An 18,386-nucleotide genomic window follows, 5' to 3' on the forward strand; every position below is an offset into this window, starting at 1 on the left:
TTTCCATGGTCAGGTATAATTATGCAATCATTTTTCTCAAGCACTGAAGATTTAAGACTTAATCAAATGAAAAGCTTGAACTTTAAGTATGAGATATTTATATCGTTAATTTCCAACTTTTAATGAGGATTCACCATTATAGGCTTAGATATCTCACTGAAATGTTTTAACAGTATATTTTCTCATTGTACAGAGACTGATTGGTAATTATACCTGGACAAATGATAAATAGCATACTTGATATTCTTGCGGGAACTGTAATGAAATAGTAAAATACTTCATTATTGCTTCATTGGACTGAAAAACCTAAGAGGCAACAGCAGTGCTCGATGGTGAAAACTGAACATGAGGGCAGCGGTGTGCCCCTAAGTGTCCTCTGTGCACTGTGAACTAAGCGTTCTCCACACTATCCATGCCGTTGGCATCCCCGTGGATATCAGGCTCCACACAGAAAGAAGAAGGGATGAAGTGGCTAACAGTGGGACACAAACAGTTCTTAAGCTCCGGCAATTCTCGCTTCAGGCGCTCCAATTGCTCCACTTGGAATATATTTGGCTGTTCAGGCATCCAATCATATATCCTATCATATATTAGACCATTTACTCCAAATTCCTTCAGTTTCCTTCTGTTTTCAGGATCATTGGTATCATCACCCCAGCAGAATATGACCAATCCCTTAGCTTTTGCCTCTTGGACATAGGATGGGTTTCTAAGGAGGTCTTCAGTATGGGCATTTATCCCCAAAATATTTTCAAATTGTGCAAAACTCATTGCAATGGGTGTTGTCCGAGATCTGAGGTCCATGAGTTCGGGGTAAATATCAGACTTTCCTTGGGTCAAAAATAATATGGGATATTTGTTCTGCTTCTGCCGAACCATTGTACAAATATCTGCATCAAAAGAAGAAAACACTATTCTCCTCTTCCCAGAATTTTCTAAAACAGTTTTTAAAATTATATCCAAAAACACATTCATATCAAAATATGTCGATAAGTTGCCATCCCATACTCCATCCCTGTGTTGGCAAATCCATTTTATTTCTATATTAAATCCTACATTTTCTGGCAATGATTCTAAAACCATCTTAAGAGAAGGAAATGGCTGATTTTCAGAAAAGAAATTTTCCTCCTCAGACAAAGATTGTTTCCGTTCTTTGGTTTTTAATGCAGTCACATGAGAAAGCTTCAATAACTGGAGTTGGTCAAATGTTAATTCTTTTACTGGGATTTCAAACAATTCAACTGGATCAGCTTCATATTTCCTCTTCAGGGTCAGACAGCAGGTGAGGTCATGATATACCACGGGCACAAAGTCCTTTGAAAGGTGGACATCAAATTCTACAAATGCTGCGCCATGACTGGCAGCATTTCTTAAAGAAGCGATAGTATTTTCCTGTACTTTAGCTAGCCTCTTCATCCCCAAGTGCTTGGATTAAAGGTGTGTGCCACCACTGCCATGCCAGAATGATGTGGGGGTTGGCAGTCGTTGTTGAGTTCCCTGCACCACGATGTCCAACGTCCAATGGTATTCTTGGTTTCCAATACTTGGAAAATGAAGACTGCATAGAACAACTATATCCAGGTAATGGCTTGATGATGATAAAATCAACTCTGACTTTGCCTATAGTTTTTCTGGAATTTCTGCTCATGATGGGAAGAGTAAGGATCCCAGCGCTTCTTCCACTCTCAGCAATGGTAGAAGACAGGAGGCATGCTGTGCCCACGTGTCCAGGAAGAACATCACCCTGAACTACATGCTCACTGAGATCTTCCTCAAAAAAGTCAAAGATGAGTTCTAGATTATCTGGTTCCATTGTTTGTATGCTGTACTCTGTCCAACTATCAGGCTGTAAGCCATACCCACATTCTGGCTGTGAGTGCCTGCACTTGAACTCATTGTCACTTATTAAGGATATCTCCAGGCTGTTGGACATTTTGTGAAGAACAGTGGGAGATGCCTTATCATCATCATCATCATCTTCCTCCAGACCCTCTAGTGTGAGCTTTACCCTAAATCTCGATTTTTTGAACTTTTTCTTGCTAATTGAGACAGGAGGTTTCTCAGAAAAATGCAGACGCAATCTTATTTCACTCTGACATGTAAGCCATCCAGAATCCAGTGTTTCAACACCATTGTGGATGCCAAACTGTCCATCGTCAATAATGATTTCACTTTCTAAAGGGGTTATTGATCGTGGTTGTAGATAAGTCTCCCACTTGTGAACTATGACTTGACATGGACCACCGATAGTCTTTGGTTCTAAAAAGCAGCCTCTGAAGTAGCGGTACTTCACTGACACTCCTCTATTGAGAGCAATCACTGCTTTCCACAACACACTGTCTCCTGTCTCGTTTTCATTAATAAGAGCCACAGCATTTTGAGGATTCCAGTTTCCCAGAGCATCACAGCTTCCACATATTGCAAAGACCTCTCCTGGTAAAAGAGTTCCTCTTATTTCAAAAGTGACCTGAGAAGGTGTCATTCTGATGGAATTATTTTAGGATTTCTGCCGCTCCGGGCCGCGCCGAGAGCCTGGGCCGCCGCCGCCGGAGCCGAGCCTGTTTCCAGTTTCTATCTTTTATGAATGGAGCTCCTATGAACATAGTGGAGCATGTATCCTTGTTGTATAGTGAAGCATCTTTTGGGTATATGCTCAGGAGTGGTATAGCTGGGTCTTCAGGCAGAATTATTTCCAATTTGAAACCACCAAATTGATTTCCAGAGTGGTTTTACAAGTTTGTAATCCTACCATCAATGGAGGAGTGTTACCCTTTCTCCGAATCCTTGTCAGAATATGCTGTCCAGTCAGTTTTTGATCTTAGCAATTCTGATTGGTGTGAGGTGGAATCTCAGGGTCATTTTGATTTGCATTTTGACTTGACTGACTAAGGATATTCAACATTTCTTTAACTGCTTTTCAGCCCTTCGAGATTTCTCTGTTGAGAATTCTCTGTTTAGCTCCATACTTCATTTTTTAACTGGGTTATTTGTTTTTTTGGAGTCTAACTTTTTGAGTTCTCAGTATATTTTGAATATTAGTCCTCTTTCTCTATTTCTAAAGTAGCTATTTTCTACTTTCTCTTCTATTAGGTTTAATGTATCTGGTGTTATGTTGAGGTCCCTGATTGACTTGGACTTGAGTTTTGTGCAGGGTGATAAATATGGATCTATTTGCATTCTTCTGCCTGCAGACAACCAGTTAGATCAGCACCATTTGTTGAAGATACTTTCTTTTTTCTATTGTATGGTTTTGGCTTCTTTGTCAAAACAAAACAAAACAAAACAAAACAAAACAAAACAAAACAAAACAAAACCCCAAGTGTCCATAGGTGTGAGGGTTTATTTCTGGGTTTTTGATTCTATTCCACTGATTAACCTGTCTGTTTCTGTACCAATACCATGCAGGTTTTGTTTGTTTGTTTGTTTTTGGTATTATTATTGCTCTGTAGTACAGCTTGAGGTCACGGATGGTGATTCCTCCTGAAATTCTTTTATTGTTCAGGATTGTTTTGGCTATCCTGGGTTTTTTGTTTTTCCATATGAAGATGAGAATTTCTCTTTGAAGGTCTGTAAAAAATTGTGTTGGAATCTTGATGGGAATTACATTGAATCTATAGATGTTTTTAGTAAGAGGGCCATTTTCACTATGTTAATCCTACTGATCCACGAGCATGGGAGATCTGTCCATATTCTGATGTCTTCTTCAATTTCTCTCTTCAGCAACTTGAAGTTATTGTCATATAGATCTTTCATTTGATTGGTTAAAGTTACACCAAGATATTTTATATTATTCGTGGCTATTGTAAAGGGTGTTGTTTCCCTAATTTCTTTCTCAGACCATTTATCATTTGTATAAAGGAGGGCTACTGATTTCTTTGAGTTAATTTTATGTCCAGCTACTTTGCTGAAGTTGTTTATCAGCTGTAGGAGTTTTCTGATAGAATTTTTAGGATCACTTAGGTATACTATCATATCATCAGCAAATAGTTATACCTGACTTCTTCCTTTCCAATTTTTATCCCCTTGATCTCCTTTTGTTGTCTTATGGTTCTAGCTAGAAATTCAAGTGCTATATTGAATAGATAAGGAGAGAGTGGGCAGCTTTGCCTTGTCCCTGATTTAGTGGGATTGCTTCAAGTTTCTCTCCATTTAATTTGAGGTTGGTTATTGGCTTGCTGTATATTGCTTTTATTATGTTTAGGGATGTGCCTTGAATCCCTGATCTCTCCAAGAGTTTCAACATGAAGGGGTGTTGGATTTTGTTGAAGGCATTTTCAGCATCTAATGAGATGATCATGTGATTTTTTTTTCAGTTTATTTATATGGTGGATTTTATTGATGGATTTTCAGATTTGAACCATACCTGCATCCATGGCTAGTTTTATTTCATCTTGACACAAGCTAGAGTCATGAGAAATGAAGACTCCTCAACTGAGGAAATGCCTCCATAAGAACATTCTCTCTGCTCTCATGGCAGCAATGTGCCCAGACACTGAGCTTAGTGGAGAAGGCTACATAGGGTAGACATGTCAGTTATATTTCTAGGGGCCATCTTGTGCATATTTATGAGTTCTTGGCATTTTCTAGTTTACCTTTATTAACTTGGCATCTTTGCAATTCTGTTTGTTTGTTTGTTTTTGTTAATGTGCATGTATGTTTAAGTGTTCATGTACATACAGGTTTATCTGTATTTGTGATATACTTGTGTAGTTGTTTGCATTTTTTGTTAGGTCAGAGTTGTATGGAGTTCCTGAGGTTCTATTAATGCATATTAATTTTTTTTTCCTGGAAGCCTCACATAGACCTGGAACATAGCAAGTAAGCTAGGCTGGGTACTTAGAAATCCTCAGGGATTGATTGAACTGTCTGTCTCCCCACAGCCCTAAGATTATAAAATTTAACCACCTAGTGTTACTATTTCTCCTCCCTCCCCTTTCCTTCCCTTTCCCTTCTTCTTCCCTTCCCTTTCCCATCTTCTTCCCTTCCCTTTCCCTTCTTCTTCCCTTCCCTTTCCCATCTTCTTCCCTTCCCTTTCCCTTCTTCTTCCCTTCCCTTTCCCATCTTCTTCCCTTCCCTTTCCCTTCTTCTTCCCTTTCCCTTCTTCTTCCCTTCCCTTTCCCTTCTTTTTCCCTTCCCTTTCCCTTCTTCTCCCCTTCCCTTTCCCTTCTTCTCCCCTTCCCCTTCCCTTCTCCCCTTCCCTTCTCCCCTTCCCTTCTCCCCTTCTCCCCTTCTCCCCTTCTCCCCTTCTCCCCTTCTCCCCTTCTCCCCTTCTCCCCTTCTCCCCTTCTCCCCTTCTCCCCTTCTCCCCTTCTCCCCTTCTCCCCTTCTCCCCTTCTCCCCTTCTCCCCTTCTCCCCTTCTCCCCTTCTCCCCTTCTCCCCTTCTCCCCTTCTCCCCTTCTCCCCTTCTCCCCTTCTCCCCTTCTCCCCTTCTCCCCTTCTCCCCTTCTCCCCTTCTCCCCTTCTCCCCTTCTCCCCTTCTCCCCTTCTCCCCTTCCCCCTTCCCCCTTCCCCCTTTCCCCTTCCCCTTTCCCTTCCCTTCCCTTCCCTTCCCTTCCCTTCCCTTCCCTTCCCTTCCCTTCCCTTCCCCTCTCCCCTTTCTTGTCTCCCCTCTATAGAGAGTGCTAAGAGGCAGGCATTTCACTATTTGGAATATCCTGCAAGCCACTACTGTTTTGGCTTTTCAGTCAGGGTTACACGGCTAGGGCTGTACTTACTGGCCTGGGACATACAAAGCCTTTTCTGCTCAGTTTGTAGTGGTATCAGGCTCTTACCTGCTCTGACTGATCTCATATTTTGTGTTTATACTGGCCTTCTCCATTTTCAACATGGAGAATTTGGGTTCCAGCTCTATTGGTTTGGATTCATAAGGAAGTATTCAGAGTTGGAGACTACGCTAGCTTCCCATCATCATAACAAGGTAAGTGTCTTCAGAGGGGAAGAGGTCAGTATAAGCTCAGTGTCAGAGGATCCAGGCTGTGACCTATTGTCCCTTTTTGGTCTTTAGGCCTGTGGCTGGCAGTGCATGGTCATGGGAAACAAAGTGCTCACAGGAGACAGGCCTCCCCATCTGCTTGAAGGGCAAGCTCCCAGTGACCTAGAGAACTACCTCAGACAGCACAGGTCCTACCTCCCAAGAGCACCAGGTGGGGAGCAAGGCTTTGCCACCTGAGCCTTTGTGAGGCACTCCAGATCCAAGTAAGACAGGGAGGTGAGGGGCAGAAAGGGTTAATCATTGTCCCTGAGCACTGAGATCACTGGGTTTTGTTGGCTCCTGTTACAGTTCATCCCTAAGTAAGAAGTTCTTTGCATGCTCATGAATATGCATGAGCGTTGAGGAAAGAGTCATCTCTCACTTTTGCATGCAGGGAGTGTTTATTAAGGAGCTGATTACAACAATGCCCATTTCCTCCAACTGTTCTTGTCCTTGTCACTCAGGGCAGAGGATCCTGGGCATACTGAGGAGACCATTGCTATTGTCTCCAGAATCATAAGGATGGGCTGAAAGGGGCATGGAGAAAATTCTCAGGGGTTTGCTGTCATTCAGTACTTTGGGTTCAGTAGTGGCTTCAGCTTGCTGCCTGAAGGTCATTCTGAGGGGAGAGAAAGACAATAGTTTCTGCCTTTAGCCCTGGAAGTTGACTGCAGGTGTGATGATTGCCACCTCATCTGTCCCCACCAGATCACCATAGCACTGCTTCAGGGATGGGGAGCAGACATGTGCCAGTGAATGCCCTGGAGAATGTAGACTAGGATAGAGGGAATTTGAAGGTGAATTCTCTGGCAAGAGGGGATCCATGCAGACGAGGTCGGGATCACCCAGAGACAGCAGGCTTACTACACTGACTCTTGTGTTCACAAGATCTGGAATGAAGCATCTGCTGGCACTGGCACCATGCTGGCTGTTTAGGAACTGTACTGTTTACTGCTATGACATAACCTACTGTGGGCTGTGTGTCTTGTCACTGAGCTATAGCTCAGATGTCATTCATCTGGTCTGGTCCCGGATCAAGGCTGGCTTGTGGTAATGGCTGCTGATAGGTTCCATATAAAAGAATGGGAGTATGAAGAGCCCTTGTGGACAACTGCTGACATTCCCTCAGTCAGGCACTGTAGGAATTGATTTAGGCTCAGCTGTAGGGAAGTATGGGGTCAAGGACAGCTTAAGGTTTGAGGCTATTTCTGAGTCACATTTCATACTGCTTGTTCGGGTGCAAGAATATGTGCGAGGTCCTGGATGTGAGGCAAAGCAAAGCAAAAGAAACAAACAAAGAAAAGAACTGTATTTCTGTTACTTACTGATTTCAGCAATATGACATTGGAGTTCGTTAAAGTATATGAAGACACACCTTCAGGAATATTCATCTTTTTATACGTTTCTGAAAAAAGAAATATCACCTCGTGACAGGAGTTAAGGGAATGACAATCTGATTGATTTGTTTGACACAGTCACATGTGAGATCTCTGACCAGTGTGTGGCCCTAGGAGGAGTCACTGTCACTCATTCCACATGGTGGCATGAATACTGTCCATCTCAGGCTATAGGATGGTGTATTGGAAGAGAGGCCCCAAAAGCAGGTGGGGATCTGGTGGTCTCCTAATACTGATGACTAGGATGGATTGCCTCAGCATAGGACATGACTGCAGTGGCACACTCATTTGAGGGTCAGTGCACTATGTGGAACTACAGTAGAACTAACCAGGGATGTGTATACCTGGCATGTGGCACCATCATCATTGTTGTGCAATGAGGTGTGACATACCCTTCAAGTGTTATAACCCTAATGTCTAGAGGTGTGAGTGACCCAGGTCCACTGTGCCGCTGTATATGCTGATGGTCGCGGTACCAAGACACCAGTGGACAAGGCTTCTTGGGAGGCAACTTGATGTGTTTTCCCTATTAACCAGGGCTCGCTATCATTTTTGAAAGAGACGAGTGTGTGTGTATGTATGTATCTATGTATGCATGTATGTATGTATGTATGTATGTATGTATTATGTATGTATAAATACTAGCAGATGAGGGGCTATCCTTGTGCTTAGTGCTTTAGTGCCCTTTCTGTGTCCCCTTCCCACCTCTCATCAACACTGACTATGCCAACAGTCACTGTTATTAATCTACATACCACTGAAGTTGGACCAGGCCACCTTTGCTACTTCAGACAAAATGCCTTCTGCTTCTTCCTTCTGCAAGACATGAGAGGATGTTTTCAGTAGAGCCTTGCAGTTCTCTGCTTGGCCTCAAGGTCCAGGAGCATTTTCTCAGGCTGCTGGTTCCTGTGGTTCTCTAGGTGAGAGGTCTGTCATGTGTCAAGATCAATGTGAGATGGATCTCCATGTATCTTAGGGGTCTTGTCTTTGGAGTTTTGGGAGTCCCTATTGGGTTTTGTTGCTCTTGTGACTCCTTGAGCAGAGGTATTGGCCTGGTCAGTGTCACACAGCTATATGTATAGCAGGTGGCCTTAGGACACCAAGAGCAATTTGGAGGCTAAAGGAAGGAGGATTGTCAGTGGCTGATCACTGCTGCCTGCTCTGATGTGGGTTTGAGTACATGCAGGTCTGGGTCTCTGTGTGGTGCTGTCCCCTTCTCTCTCTCCTGACCCTCCTCTGAGAACATGAGGTGTTGCTTCTACACCCATGCTTCCTAACTGCTCACCCTCCTCCGTGGGAAGTTGCACTACTGCAGTACTGGGTTGGGGTGCTACTGTAGCAGTACTCCTTGAACTCTGCCCTTTACCATCCAGAATTCCAGTGTTTGCATAAACGACTGTGACCCCTGTCCATGAGAAGCTGTGCGAGGTCAGGTGTCAGTCCTACTCAGTTCTTTTTTCACTGAGCCAAAGCCTGGACAGCTCTGTCACTTCCCTGCTAAGGAGAGGTGGAGGGATTTCTGGCCTTGGAGTCACCATAGACTCAGCTGCTTCCTGACTCCCATTTCTCATTGTGTGAAAGGGAAATATTTTTCAATCCCTTCTCTGGGCACCCACTGTGGGCCTCTGTCTTGCATGTGGCATCAGAGGGTCAGTTTCACTGTCTTTTGTCTCCTTTAATGCTGTCCTTTGTGTCCTCCTCATAGCCTCCAGTCCCATGGCAGTTGGTGATGGGCAGCTGTGGTTTAAGAGCTGCTCCTCAGAGAGCACAGTAGGAACCTGAATTTGTGTTACACAGAAGGTGTATACTCTCGTCCCTTGTGTTACACAGAAGGTGTATACTCTCGTCCCTATGGGCCTCCCTTTCCCCCAGTCTTGAATCACTGTGTTGTCTGGCTTTGACATGATTTCCCACCAAGCGTGGGTCAGTATACAAGGGCACATGAACTTACAGCCTCAGGAGGCACCACACTGTGCTCAGACCTGTCAGCAACAAAGGAGAGAGAAACATTAGGTTCGTGAGAGCAGTAGTACTCAAGTTTAGATGTCAAGTTTAGAGTTCAAGTCTTCTGTGAATTGATTTCAGGTGACACTAGGCACTGCTTGGCAGAACAGACGTGGGAATGACATCATGGAAGCCTTAATTCCTGATTCCTGTAATTATTGAAATATTTCCCCATCCCTAGATCCCGCCGTGGCTGTGTGTTCCACAGGTTCTATTGTAGTACCTTGTGAGCTTGACATCTGGTATCAGTGTGGAGTTTGAAATCTTGCTGCCATGGGAGATGAATAATTTCTGAAATGAGAAAAGAGAGCATGTGTGAAACAAGGGGACCTGGCCTTTCCCTCTGCTGTGGGGACAGCAAGGCATAATGGGCCTCAGGCTTTTGGAAAGAGCCCATCTCATTCAAACAAGTCCTGCACCCCAGTATGCTTCGTTTCTCAGCACTCACCGTCTCCCCAGTGGCAAAGTGCTCTTCGTTCTTTATTATGTCAACCTTATACAAGACTCTGAGTGTATTGTTCTCCTGGGAGGCAAACGCTATATGGGTGATTTGTGCTTCCAGGCCATCCTTCTGTTGTGAAGAAGAAGAATTGAGTTAGTGTAGGGAAGAGGACAGAGATGCTATCTCATGAGGCAGGCATGTGTCCTTTTTGTCTTGGTTAACATACTACATTCTGGCTCGTAGGCTTTGTAGTCCAGTTTGGGTGCTGGTGCAGCTGAGAAGAAGAAATGCCAAGAGCCTTCCCACCCCTCGCTTCTGTTTACTTCAGTGTGTGGATGTTGGAGCAGAGAACTTGTGAAGTGTTCCTTTCTATCAAGCCTTTCAAAGATGAAGTGTGTTTCTCTGCCCGTGTGTCTCAAAAGCTCTAAGGTGGCCTCGTGTGGACTCTGTGGTGAAGATGCTTGTATGCTATTTCACCTGATGATGGTACCTAGAGAAGTGGATGACACACTCATACTGTTTACATACTGCCCTTCCCTTCCCTTGACCCCCTATTCCCTGAGCCTGCTCCTGAGCCCCATTGATGACATCAAGGCTCCAGTCTGATCATGAAGTTTAATGTATGTCCTGTTTCATTAGTCTTTTCAATCTTTACATTAATGTTTTTCCTGAGAAGTGACAGTCTCAGCTGATATCCAGGGTAGTGCAGACCTGTGGTTGATGGAGGACACTCACCTGCACAGAGCTATTCTTGGCCACTTCTCTTACGAGTGTCTTCATTGTTGTGGAGGAAATGGTTACCGCAATGCTTGCATTTTTGGGATCTAGAGGCAGCCGACCTCCAGGCACAGGTACTGTTTTGTTGCCGATATTGGCTTTAGCCTAAGGAGGGGAAAGCAGAGGACCATCTTTCTTTGTGAGTTCACCAGTCTGACAGCCGTGTGAAGGCCATGTGCTCTGACTAAGTCTTCATGTGCAGGGTGAAGAGGCCTTAGTCTTGGTGGCAGTATAGCCTTCCCTTCCCTCCCTCTCTCTTCATTTCCCTCCTCTCCACTCCCCTCCTCCTCCCTTCCCTCTTCCTTCTTTCCTTTTATGTTTCATAACTCATCATCTGGATTTCCTTGGGTATTCTCCCTCTGCCCTCCCACTCTCCCTCTGTTTCTATCTCTTTGTCCCTGTCTCTCTCTGCTCCTCTGACTCTCTGTCTTTCTGTCTTCCTCTCTGTCAGTTCATTCTTCCCTTTTCTATGCTATTTCCTGTAATACGTCTGACCTATAATTTCTCTCTGGAAGTGATGTTGGCACATCAGTGAGTAACATGGAGGAGAGAGACCCATGTCTGTCATCACTCATGCTTGTGCGTCTTGTGCAGAACTCCTTACTCCTTACCGTGACTGTAACATGTCACACTATGGGCAGAGCCAGGCTCTGTTACCACACATGTAGTGTGTAGAAGGATCTGACCCTCGGCTCAGCTATGTGCTTCGTGTATGTTGCAGGATGCTTGAGGAGCTTCATCTCGTGTTATGCATTTTTTTTTTGTGCTTCATCAAGTGAGTGGAACTTTTTTGATGGATCTTTAGAAGAGAAGCTGAGCTAACTCTGCCTCCCCCTCATCACTTGTCATGGCCTGCTGCTGCCTTCCTGGTTGGGTTATGGGTGGTTGGAAGTATCAGAGTCTTTTCGCTTGTTTGTGTGTAGTTCACTGAGTGTGGAGATGTGAGGCGAGTCATGCAATGCTTCTCCCTGTTGGAGTGCCTCAGAGGCCATTGTTTTAAGGGAAAAGAGCGCTAGGCTTAGCTTGTCCTAGCTGGGCACTCAGGAGACTGACCCCAAGTAAAAGTTGAGGCATCTGAAAAGAGCCCATGGTTTCACAATTCTGACCATCTAATGTCTTTTGTGGTTGAGGTATGCTTCTAGCCTTTGTTGCCGTGGAAAAGCCAGTGAATACTTACACAGTAGAGGATGACAAGTCCTTTTGGAGAGATCCTGGCAGTCTGAACTTGGTAACTGAATAAGCCGGTAGCTGCAGAGGAGAAGAGGGGAACAAATGGAGAGAGCCCAGAAAAGCACGAATGGCTGCTGTGCCTCAAGCTCTGTAGCTCTCATTTCCCTATAGATACCAGTATGGACAGCTACTTCTGTCTACCTGCCAGACACAAGAAGCAGCTCTAACCGGCTTCCATGGCTCCAGGGATGCTATGCACTTTCGGTTAACCAGCAAGGAGTTAGGTTTTTTTAATCAGAGATGGAAAGACTGGCTAGCTACTTTTTTGTCTACTGTGCATTTTGTCTACTCTGGCACTTGAGAAATATGCCCAGTTTCCTGCTTCACTTCTCTAGGTGGTTCAACCCAGTAGGTCCCACCAACTGTGACTGTGTCATATTTTTAGGCATTCTGTGAGGTTTCCTGATGTCAGACAACCAGAGGGGAGGGCCTGGGGAAGCCCCTTGATTCAATCTCTATGCAATGCTGCCTTAGAGAGGTGTTTGGGTTGGGAAGATCCAGGCAGACCCTGCATAGGCACTGGGTCCTATCCTTTTCCATGTGGCAGAAGCCATGTCCATTTAGAGAAAGGTCAGGTCGCCATTGTCTTCTATAAGTGTGCTAAGGAGGTTGTGTGGGTTTTTGTAGTTTTGGGGGGTGTGATCTGAGTGGTCCATCTTTGTGGTTTGTCACCCTCTGAAGTCCCTCACTGTGCGAGGGCCATCTCTGCTCTCATAGGACTCTAAGGAAGTACTCACTGTTCTTGCAGTTGTTGAAGTCATTGAGGACGATGGCACAGGAGTTGGATTTTTCCAGCTGTGAAGTCAGCACACAGAGTTTAGCGGAGGGAGCCTCAGTAGCCTGTCTTGCCACATCTCCTCCTGTCCTTATCCCCTTGACTTCCCCTTCCTTGACACGTCCCTGGGTTGAAGTCTTCCATGGTTGCCATGTCTCATGATTTGTAGTTCTGCTGCCAGGCAGTATGGTCCAGTTGTGCTGCTTGTCCATGGTGGCCCTTTTGGCTCCAGAGGGCCCTGGCTTTGTCCCTAAGTCTCTCCTAACATCAGACCACTTATAACCTGCAAGCGTTCTCTCCCTGTGTTTCCCCATTGACTTAGCTCCCCACAGGAACTCTCACCCTTCCCTTCCCTGGACTTACATTTTCATTTATTTTTGCTGTCACTATTGCTGGGATGATTTCAGCCAAGGGCAGAGGCACAGGCAGAGGCACTTTTCCTGTGACTCTGTGAAAGAATACATGTTGAAATAAGTGATCCTTGAATTTCTAGGTTTGTCCGTGTGTTAGAGAAAACATTTCACTGATGAAGGAGTCAGGATGATGGCTGTGTTCTCAATATGTGGAGAACGTGAGCTCTTTGCAAAGGCACAAAGGACCAAAGCATAGGATACCTAATCTCGAGGTCCACCTGGCTGGCTTCATCCTTCAGACAGTGGAACAAGTTTGTTCACAGTCCTGTTTGTTGTCTTGGTGTAGTTTTGGATCTGAACTCACAACTTTCTTAGCTCTAGCTAAAAAAATGTAATGGCTCCTTCCCTATGCTATGTAATGGGCATAGCATAGGGAAGCGAGCAAGCGTAAACTGGGGCTCGCAGGGTGACAAGTCTTTCCGTCTTTGTCAGTGTGGACCTAAGTCAGAAGAGCCTGCATGCTGTGCTTGGGACAGGACATGGGAACTAGGCCCTCACAACTGTCAGAAGATTTTCCCTGTGTAGCCACATGGCTCTTTTTTTTTGCATTTTGAATATAGTCAGTGTACTGTTTATGAAATATATGGGATGGGCTACTAGGAAAGGAAGGAGGAATGAAGAAATGTAAGTGTGAGAAGGCTGTCCTTCCACAAAGTGGGATGCTGCTAGTCAGCTTCTAGCTGGTCTGCATTTACTGGTTGTCTAGTGTACCATGGTGGACCAGGTCAGCCCTGAGAAAGCATCAGGGACCTTCTGTGACACATTTGAGTCAGGCCAGCAAAGAAAAGAAAGGTTTTACGTACGTTTCCACTAACTGAATTTTCATTTCCTTGACATTCATGTGGGTGTCTTGGGCATCAAGGTTGACACATTGGGTGTTGTTGGAGGCAACAACAATTGTCATCATTACGTCCACCTTAGCTTCAAACTGCAGTAGGCTGATGACTGATCCAAGCGCACTGTGTAGAGGAAGGTGAGGGTGAATGGATGCCGCCTGAAATGTGACTCTCTAGGGAGGGATAGGCATTTGGGAATGAGCCTCATGCCTTGGGCCAGGTATATCGTCTATAGGGAAGGACAGAACATGCCAGTCCACATGATCTTAGGTTCTCAGTCCCTTGCCACAGAAGAAGAGCCAGGCCTTTTTTAGGCAGTCATTCAGTGTTTCACAAACAATTGTCTCACCAAGTCTTGGGGAGGTCACTGTAATGGGCACCCAAGTCCAGGGCTTGGACCTTCTATATTGAGTAGAAGTGCATAAGGGACATGTGCCAGGAGCATGCCTGGGCTGCTACTGATTCTTCAGTTATGGATAGGATTCATGTACATGTGTAAATATGTATATATTTCTTGTTTGAGATATTGTTTTATAGTATAAGCCTGGCTGGGTGGGAAGCCAGTCTTCTTCTAACTATGTGTCTTTGTCATGTGACTCTAGCATAGGGCACATGTACCCTCACCCAGAATAATACAGGTAACCCTTGGGGAAACATACTCACCCTTTTCCATCTATGCTGACAGTAAGCATGGAGAGAACTTGCATGCCATTAGCTTCCATGTTTATCTCCATGTCGTCCAATGTTACTTGTCCGACCTTCAGTCTGCAGAGTGATAGCAGAGACTCAGGTGTGTGTCATGGAAACAGCCTGGTCTTCTTGCGTAATACCCGTGAGGCAGCAAGCTCACCACCAGCTGATCTCTGCTAGTCCTATGGCCCCTGAGCTTTATTTTCCACCATGTAAGGTTTGAGGTCAGGAAAGGCTGGCCCTATTTTCCAGAGAGACTTCTAGGGGAAGTCAGTATGTCTCTCTATGGAAGGGTGACTTTCCCTGGGATTGCTGTATGTTGGGTCTGAGGGTTTCCCAAAGCAGCTTCTTTGTCCAAAACCCCACGGTAAGAAAGCACTTACTCGAGCAGAGTGTCTTTGATATCCATCTTGAGCACATCTTTAAGTGGCTCCTTGATGCCGTCGGGGACCACTTCATTCACTTTCTCCTGGATCGCATCTTTTATACCGCTTACATTTTCAACTGCATCCTCAAGAGGCTTCTTGATTTTGGAGAGCCCATCCCCATTCAGCAGTCCTTTTCCAGAGCTCTTGTCTCCACCGAGGTTTAGTAGGCCGCCCAGGGCCTCCGTGCCTGGGATGCCCCCTGGGATTAGCTGGCCAAGACCACCAGTGGCCTTGGAGCCTGATGAGGGCTTTGAGGAATCCCCATTGCCTTCATTGCCTAGGAGTCCACCAATGCCAAGGCCTCCTCCTTCTCCTCCTTTTAGGAGGGAAATGCCATCTAAGACGGAGAGCAGGTCAGAGCTCTCCACAGTTTTCAACACATCCCCAAGAATGCCTTCCAGGTCAACTTCATCACACTTCACCATGTCCTCAATCTGTGGGGGCAGTGTGTTCATGAGGTCTGAAAAAGATCAAGGGACAACTGCTGTCAGTTCAGCCCTAGCATTCTTTCTTTCTGGAAGATAGCATCTTGTAATATGGGGCACATAGGGACTTTGTATTCTGCCTTCCAATTTGAGTCTTGTCCCTGGCCTAGTTAAGAGTTAGCCTCTGTCAGAGAAATACACCTTCCAAGACCTGAACAGCTCCTTTTAACCTACGGTGATGCTAACCTGTGATAAGAACATTTTCTTCAAAGGTAAATGGGCACAGAGTAAGGGTGGGACTTCATTTATGTTCGTCATTTTTCTTCTGTCTTGTCCTTTTTTGTACTCTTGTTTACTTTAAAAAAAGATTTATTTTTTTATTATATGTATATATACTGTAGCTGTCTTCAGACACCCCAGAAGAGGGCATCAGATCTCATAATGGATGGTTGTGAGCCATGATGTAGTTGCTGGGATCTGAACTCACGACCTTCAGAAGAGCAGTCGGTGCTCTTAACTGCTGAGCCATCTCTCCAGCCCTCTTGTTTACTTTTAATAAAAATTGTGTAAAATATACTCTAACTCCGTGGCTCAGACACACTTGCACTCGATTTGCAGAGCATTCTAGTCTGGTCCTATTATGGGCTGAGGGGCATCAGGCCAACATGCTTTTACCAGCCATTGCTTAGAGAATTGTCAAGTCTCTAGAATGCTTTCCTTGTGTGTCTTTCTGGCTGTAGTAGGAATGGCATAGAAAAAGGTCAGTGAAGTATTGACTGTGGTCAGCCTTGCTGAATGTATAGCTGAGGATGATTGGACTGAGGGATGATTCTGGCTCAATCAAGTTGGAGTTGAAGGGAGTCCGTGAAGCATCTTTTCCAGCCTAGCTACTCCTTCTCAGTCCAAGAGTTCTGTGCCTCATGAATTGGATTTTGGTGGATTTTAGATGTATTCCACTCTGACAGTTCATTGCTTTACAGCCTCCATCTTTATCCTGTCATGCTCTGATGTAGGGCTTTGCTAGACCATTGCTCCTGGGAGATGCTAATAAGTTTAATTGTTTCTTGTTGTTAAATAACATTCCATTAGTCCTATCCATTTTCTCTTTCTCAACCAGAATTACTTTTTTGTGCTCTCAGCCTTTGAGAATCATGGGCAATAGAACTTTTATCTCAGAGAACAATGTTTATCTGGGGGAGGAAATGAAATGGGTCTTGAGAGAGCATATGTCGTGAAGGGCTTGTAGGACAATGCTAAATTTGCTGTTTCCTTGTGCTAAACAGCAGGCTGAGGTTATGGTTCTTAAGGATTGGAGGGGAGCTTGAGGTCTATAGTGTGACTTAGTCTCTAGATGGTAAGACTCAATTGGAAGTCAAATAGTGAGATAGACATTGGGGCTGTACAGTTCCTTTGTCTAGGGTAGCATAGATTTGTCCTGGACCAACAGTGTGAACCTACAAGCAGTTTGACCTTATCCTAGAGTGTTAGGATGATCTAGATTCAGTCTCTTGCTGCACCAGAATTTATAGGTATGTCCCAAGGTCCCTTGGCTCTCTAGGCACCAAGTAGATGTTACAGCATCATGATGTTTAAATCCAGTTGTTCAGAAAGTTGACTGAACTCCCCCTAAGCTCAGAATTGAGCAGCCCCTGGAAAGAGTGGACAGGACTCAAGATAAGAGGTAAAATAGGTCTCACTTACAGTCATGGAGTTTGTCACTGGAGAGGAAGTATCTGGCTGCAGGTGCACACTTGCCACCTTTGGGTGGAGGTACAGGCCTTTTAGGAGGTAACATTTGATGGTTGACTGGTCCTTTGAGGACTGGGGGACTTAGGCCTCCAGGGAGGCCTCCAGGGAGGCCTCCAGGGAGATTGAGTGGAGCAGGCATGGCAACAGGAAGATTGCCCACCACTGGGGGTGTTTCCACCAGGTCAAGTGTTCCCGCTTGGATGCTCAACATGATGGTCAAGGCCTGGAGAACCCACATCTTTGTGGCTGAAACCTGAAGAGGAGAAGTGGGTGGCACATCACATTCCCAATGGATCTTAGAGATTTCATTGAACTTGGTGTAGAGGTGTAGATGACTCCCTGGCCCTGTCAGAGTGTGCTACTGACATACTTGACAGCCCTGTTTCTTCTCCATTCTTGGGGATTTGGTCTGATACATGGCAGTAAACATCTTGAGGAAACTTCTCTTTCCTATTTGTATTTCTCCCATGGCACAGTGTTTTGTCAGGATTGGCTTCAAAATATCAATTTCACCTGAGCTCTGCCCTGAATTCTCTCTTCCAGATACTTGTATATATTTTTCCCCTGTCATGTTAAGTCACACATCTTTGGTATTATACCTAGCATAAATGACCCTGCCTATGGTTTTGTTTTCGGTGTTGAGATTACACACAGGACCTGTCTCCTTTTCAGCATTGCTCTACCTATGTGCTCTGTCCTCAGCCACTTGTCAGCATCCCAGTCCTCCTCTGTGAATGTGTCAAGGTTTGTATCCTTACCCTCAACCTTAGGTCCCTTCCCCTAAGTATCTTCCTGGTGAGTAGTTAGTATAGGACTTTTCTAGAGACACCCTATCTCATTGTGCCAGGAAACCCCTTCTGATCCTGGCTATCTTGTCTTGGGTGGCATAACTTTTTCTCGATAGATCTGAGCTGTGCTGGTGGCTGCTGGAGTCATTCCCTACCTCACCATCTCAGATTCCTTGCTTACCCTTTAGCTCTGACATTTACCTCTATTTCCTTTTGCGACTGGGTTTTATGTTGTTGACCCAGGATTCCTGAAGCTTGCTTGGTAGACCACAGTGGCCTTGAACTCACAGAGATCTTTCTGCCTCTGTCCCTCCAGTGTTGGGATTAAAGCTGTGCACCACCTTGCCTGGCCTGTCTTGAAGGTAATCCCACACATTCATTGCTTTCTGTTGTTATATATGTGTGTTCCATGTCATGTGTGCAAGCCACATGACATCGTGTTTGAGTTGGTTCCTTCCTT

The 18,386-nt window shown here is 45.1% G+C and overlaps 2 protein-coding genes across 2 annotated transcripts; both read right to left on the reverse strand.

Annotated features, from left to right (window-relative positions):
* Nucleotides 1-229: 229 nt before the first annotated feature.
* LOC147005752 (glycerophosphocholine phosphodiesterase GPCPD1-like) lies at nt 230-2,552 on the reverse strand. The gene is made up of 2 exons (XM_085833153.1): nt 1,452-2,552; nt 230-1,408 (listed from the first exon to the last, which is right to left on the reverse strand). Exons 1-2 carry the CDS (start codon nt 2,480-2,482, stop codon nt 391-393), a joined length of 2,049 nt encoding a protein of 682 aa, XP_085689279.1. The 5' UTR covers nt 2,483-2,552; the 3' UTR covers nt 230-390.
* Nucleotides 2,553-6,354: 3,802 nt separating this feature from the next.
* LOC110307395 (vomeromodulin) lies at nt 6,355-17,387 on the reverse strand. Its single transcript, XM_085828997.1, has 14 exons — nt 17,091-17,387; nt 14,920-15,424; nt 14,510-14,611; nt 13,814-13,969; nt 12,961-13,045; nt 12,560-12,617; nt 11,770-11,840; nt 10,551-10,697; nt 9,822-9,944; nt 9,597-9,664; nt 9,321-9,351; nt 8,125-8,185; nt 7,298-7,377; nt 6,355-6,591 (listed from the first exon to the last, which is right to left on the reverse strand). The coding sequence occupies exons 1-14, from the start codon at nt 17,374-17,376 to the stop codon at nt 6,568-6,570; spliced, it is 1,797 nt and encodes a 598-aa protein (XP_085685123.1). The 5' UTR covers nt 17,377-17,387; the 3' UTR covers nt 6,355-6,567.
* Nucleotides 17,388-18,386: the final 999 nt, after the last annotated feature.

This window comes from Mus caroli, unplaced genomic scaffold (assembly GCF_978045245.1).
Source record: "Mus caroli unplaced genomic scaffold, Mus_caroli_1 scaffold_2, whole genome shotgun sequence".
Taxonomy (NCBI): domain Eukaryota; kingdom Metazoa; phylum Chordata; class Mammalia; order Rodentia; family Muridae; genus Mus; species Mus caroli.

Bases quoted from the DNA above. Each gene is read 5' to 3' on its own strand.
- LOC147005752 (XM_085833153.1), bottom strand. From the start codon at position 2,482: ATGACACCTTCTCAGGTCACTTTTGAAATAAGAGGAACTCTTTTACCA. The intron at 1,409-1,451 runs GTGGTGGCACAC...GGGGATGAAGAG, and splicing joins CACATCATTCTGGCATGGCA to GCTAGCTAAAGTACAGGAAA.
- LOC110307395 (XM_085828997.1), bottom strand. From the start codon at position 17,376: ATGTGGGTTCTCCAGGCCTTGACCATCATGTTGAGCATCCAAGCGGGA. The intron at 10,698-11,769 runs GTAAGTATTCAC...TCCCCTCCTTAG, and splicing joins GACTTGTCATCCTCTACTGT to GCTAAAGCCAATATCGGCAA. The intron at 9,352-9,596 runs GTACTACAATAG...TGTTGCTGACAG, and splicing joins CCAGATGTCAAGCTCACAAG to GTCTGAGCACAGTGTGGTGC.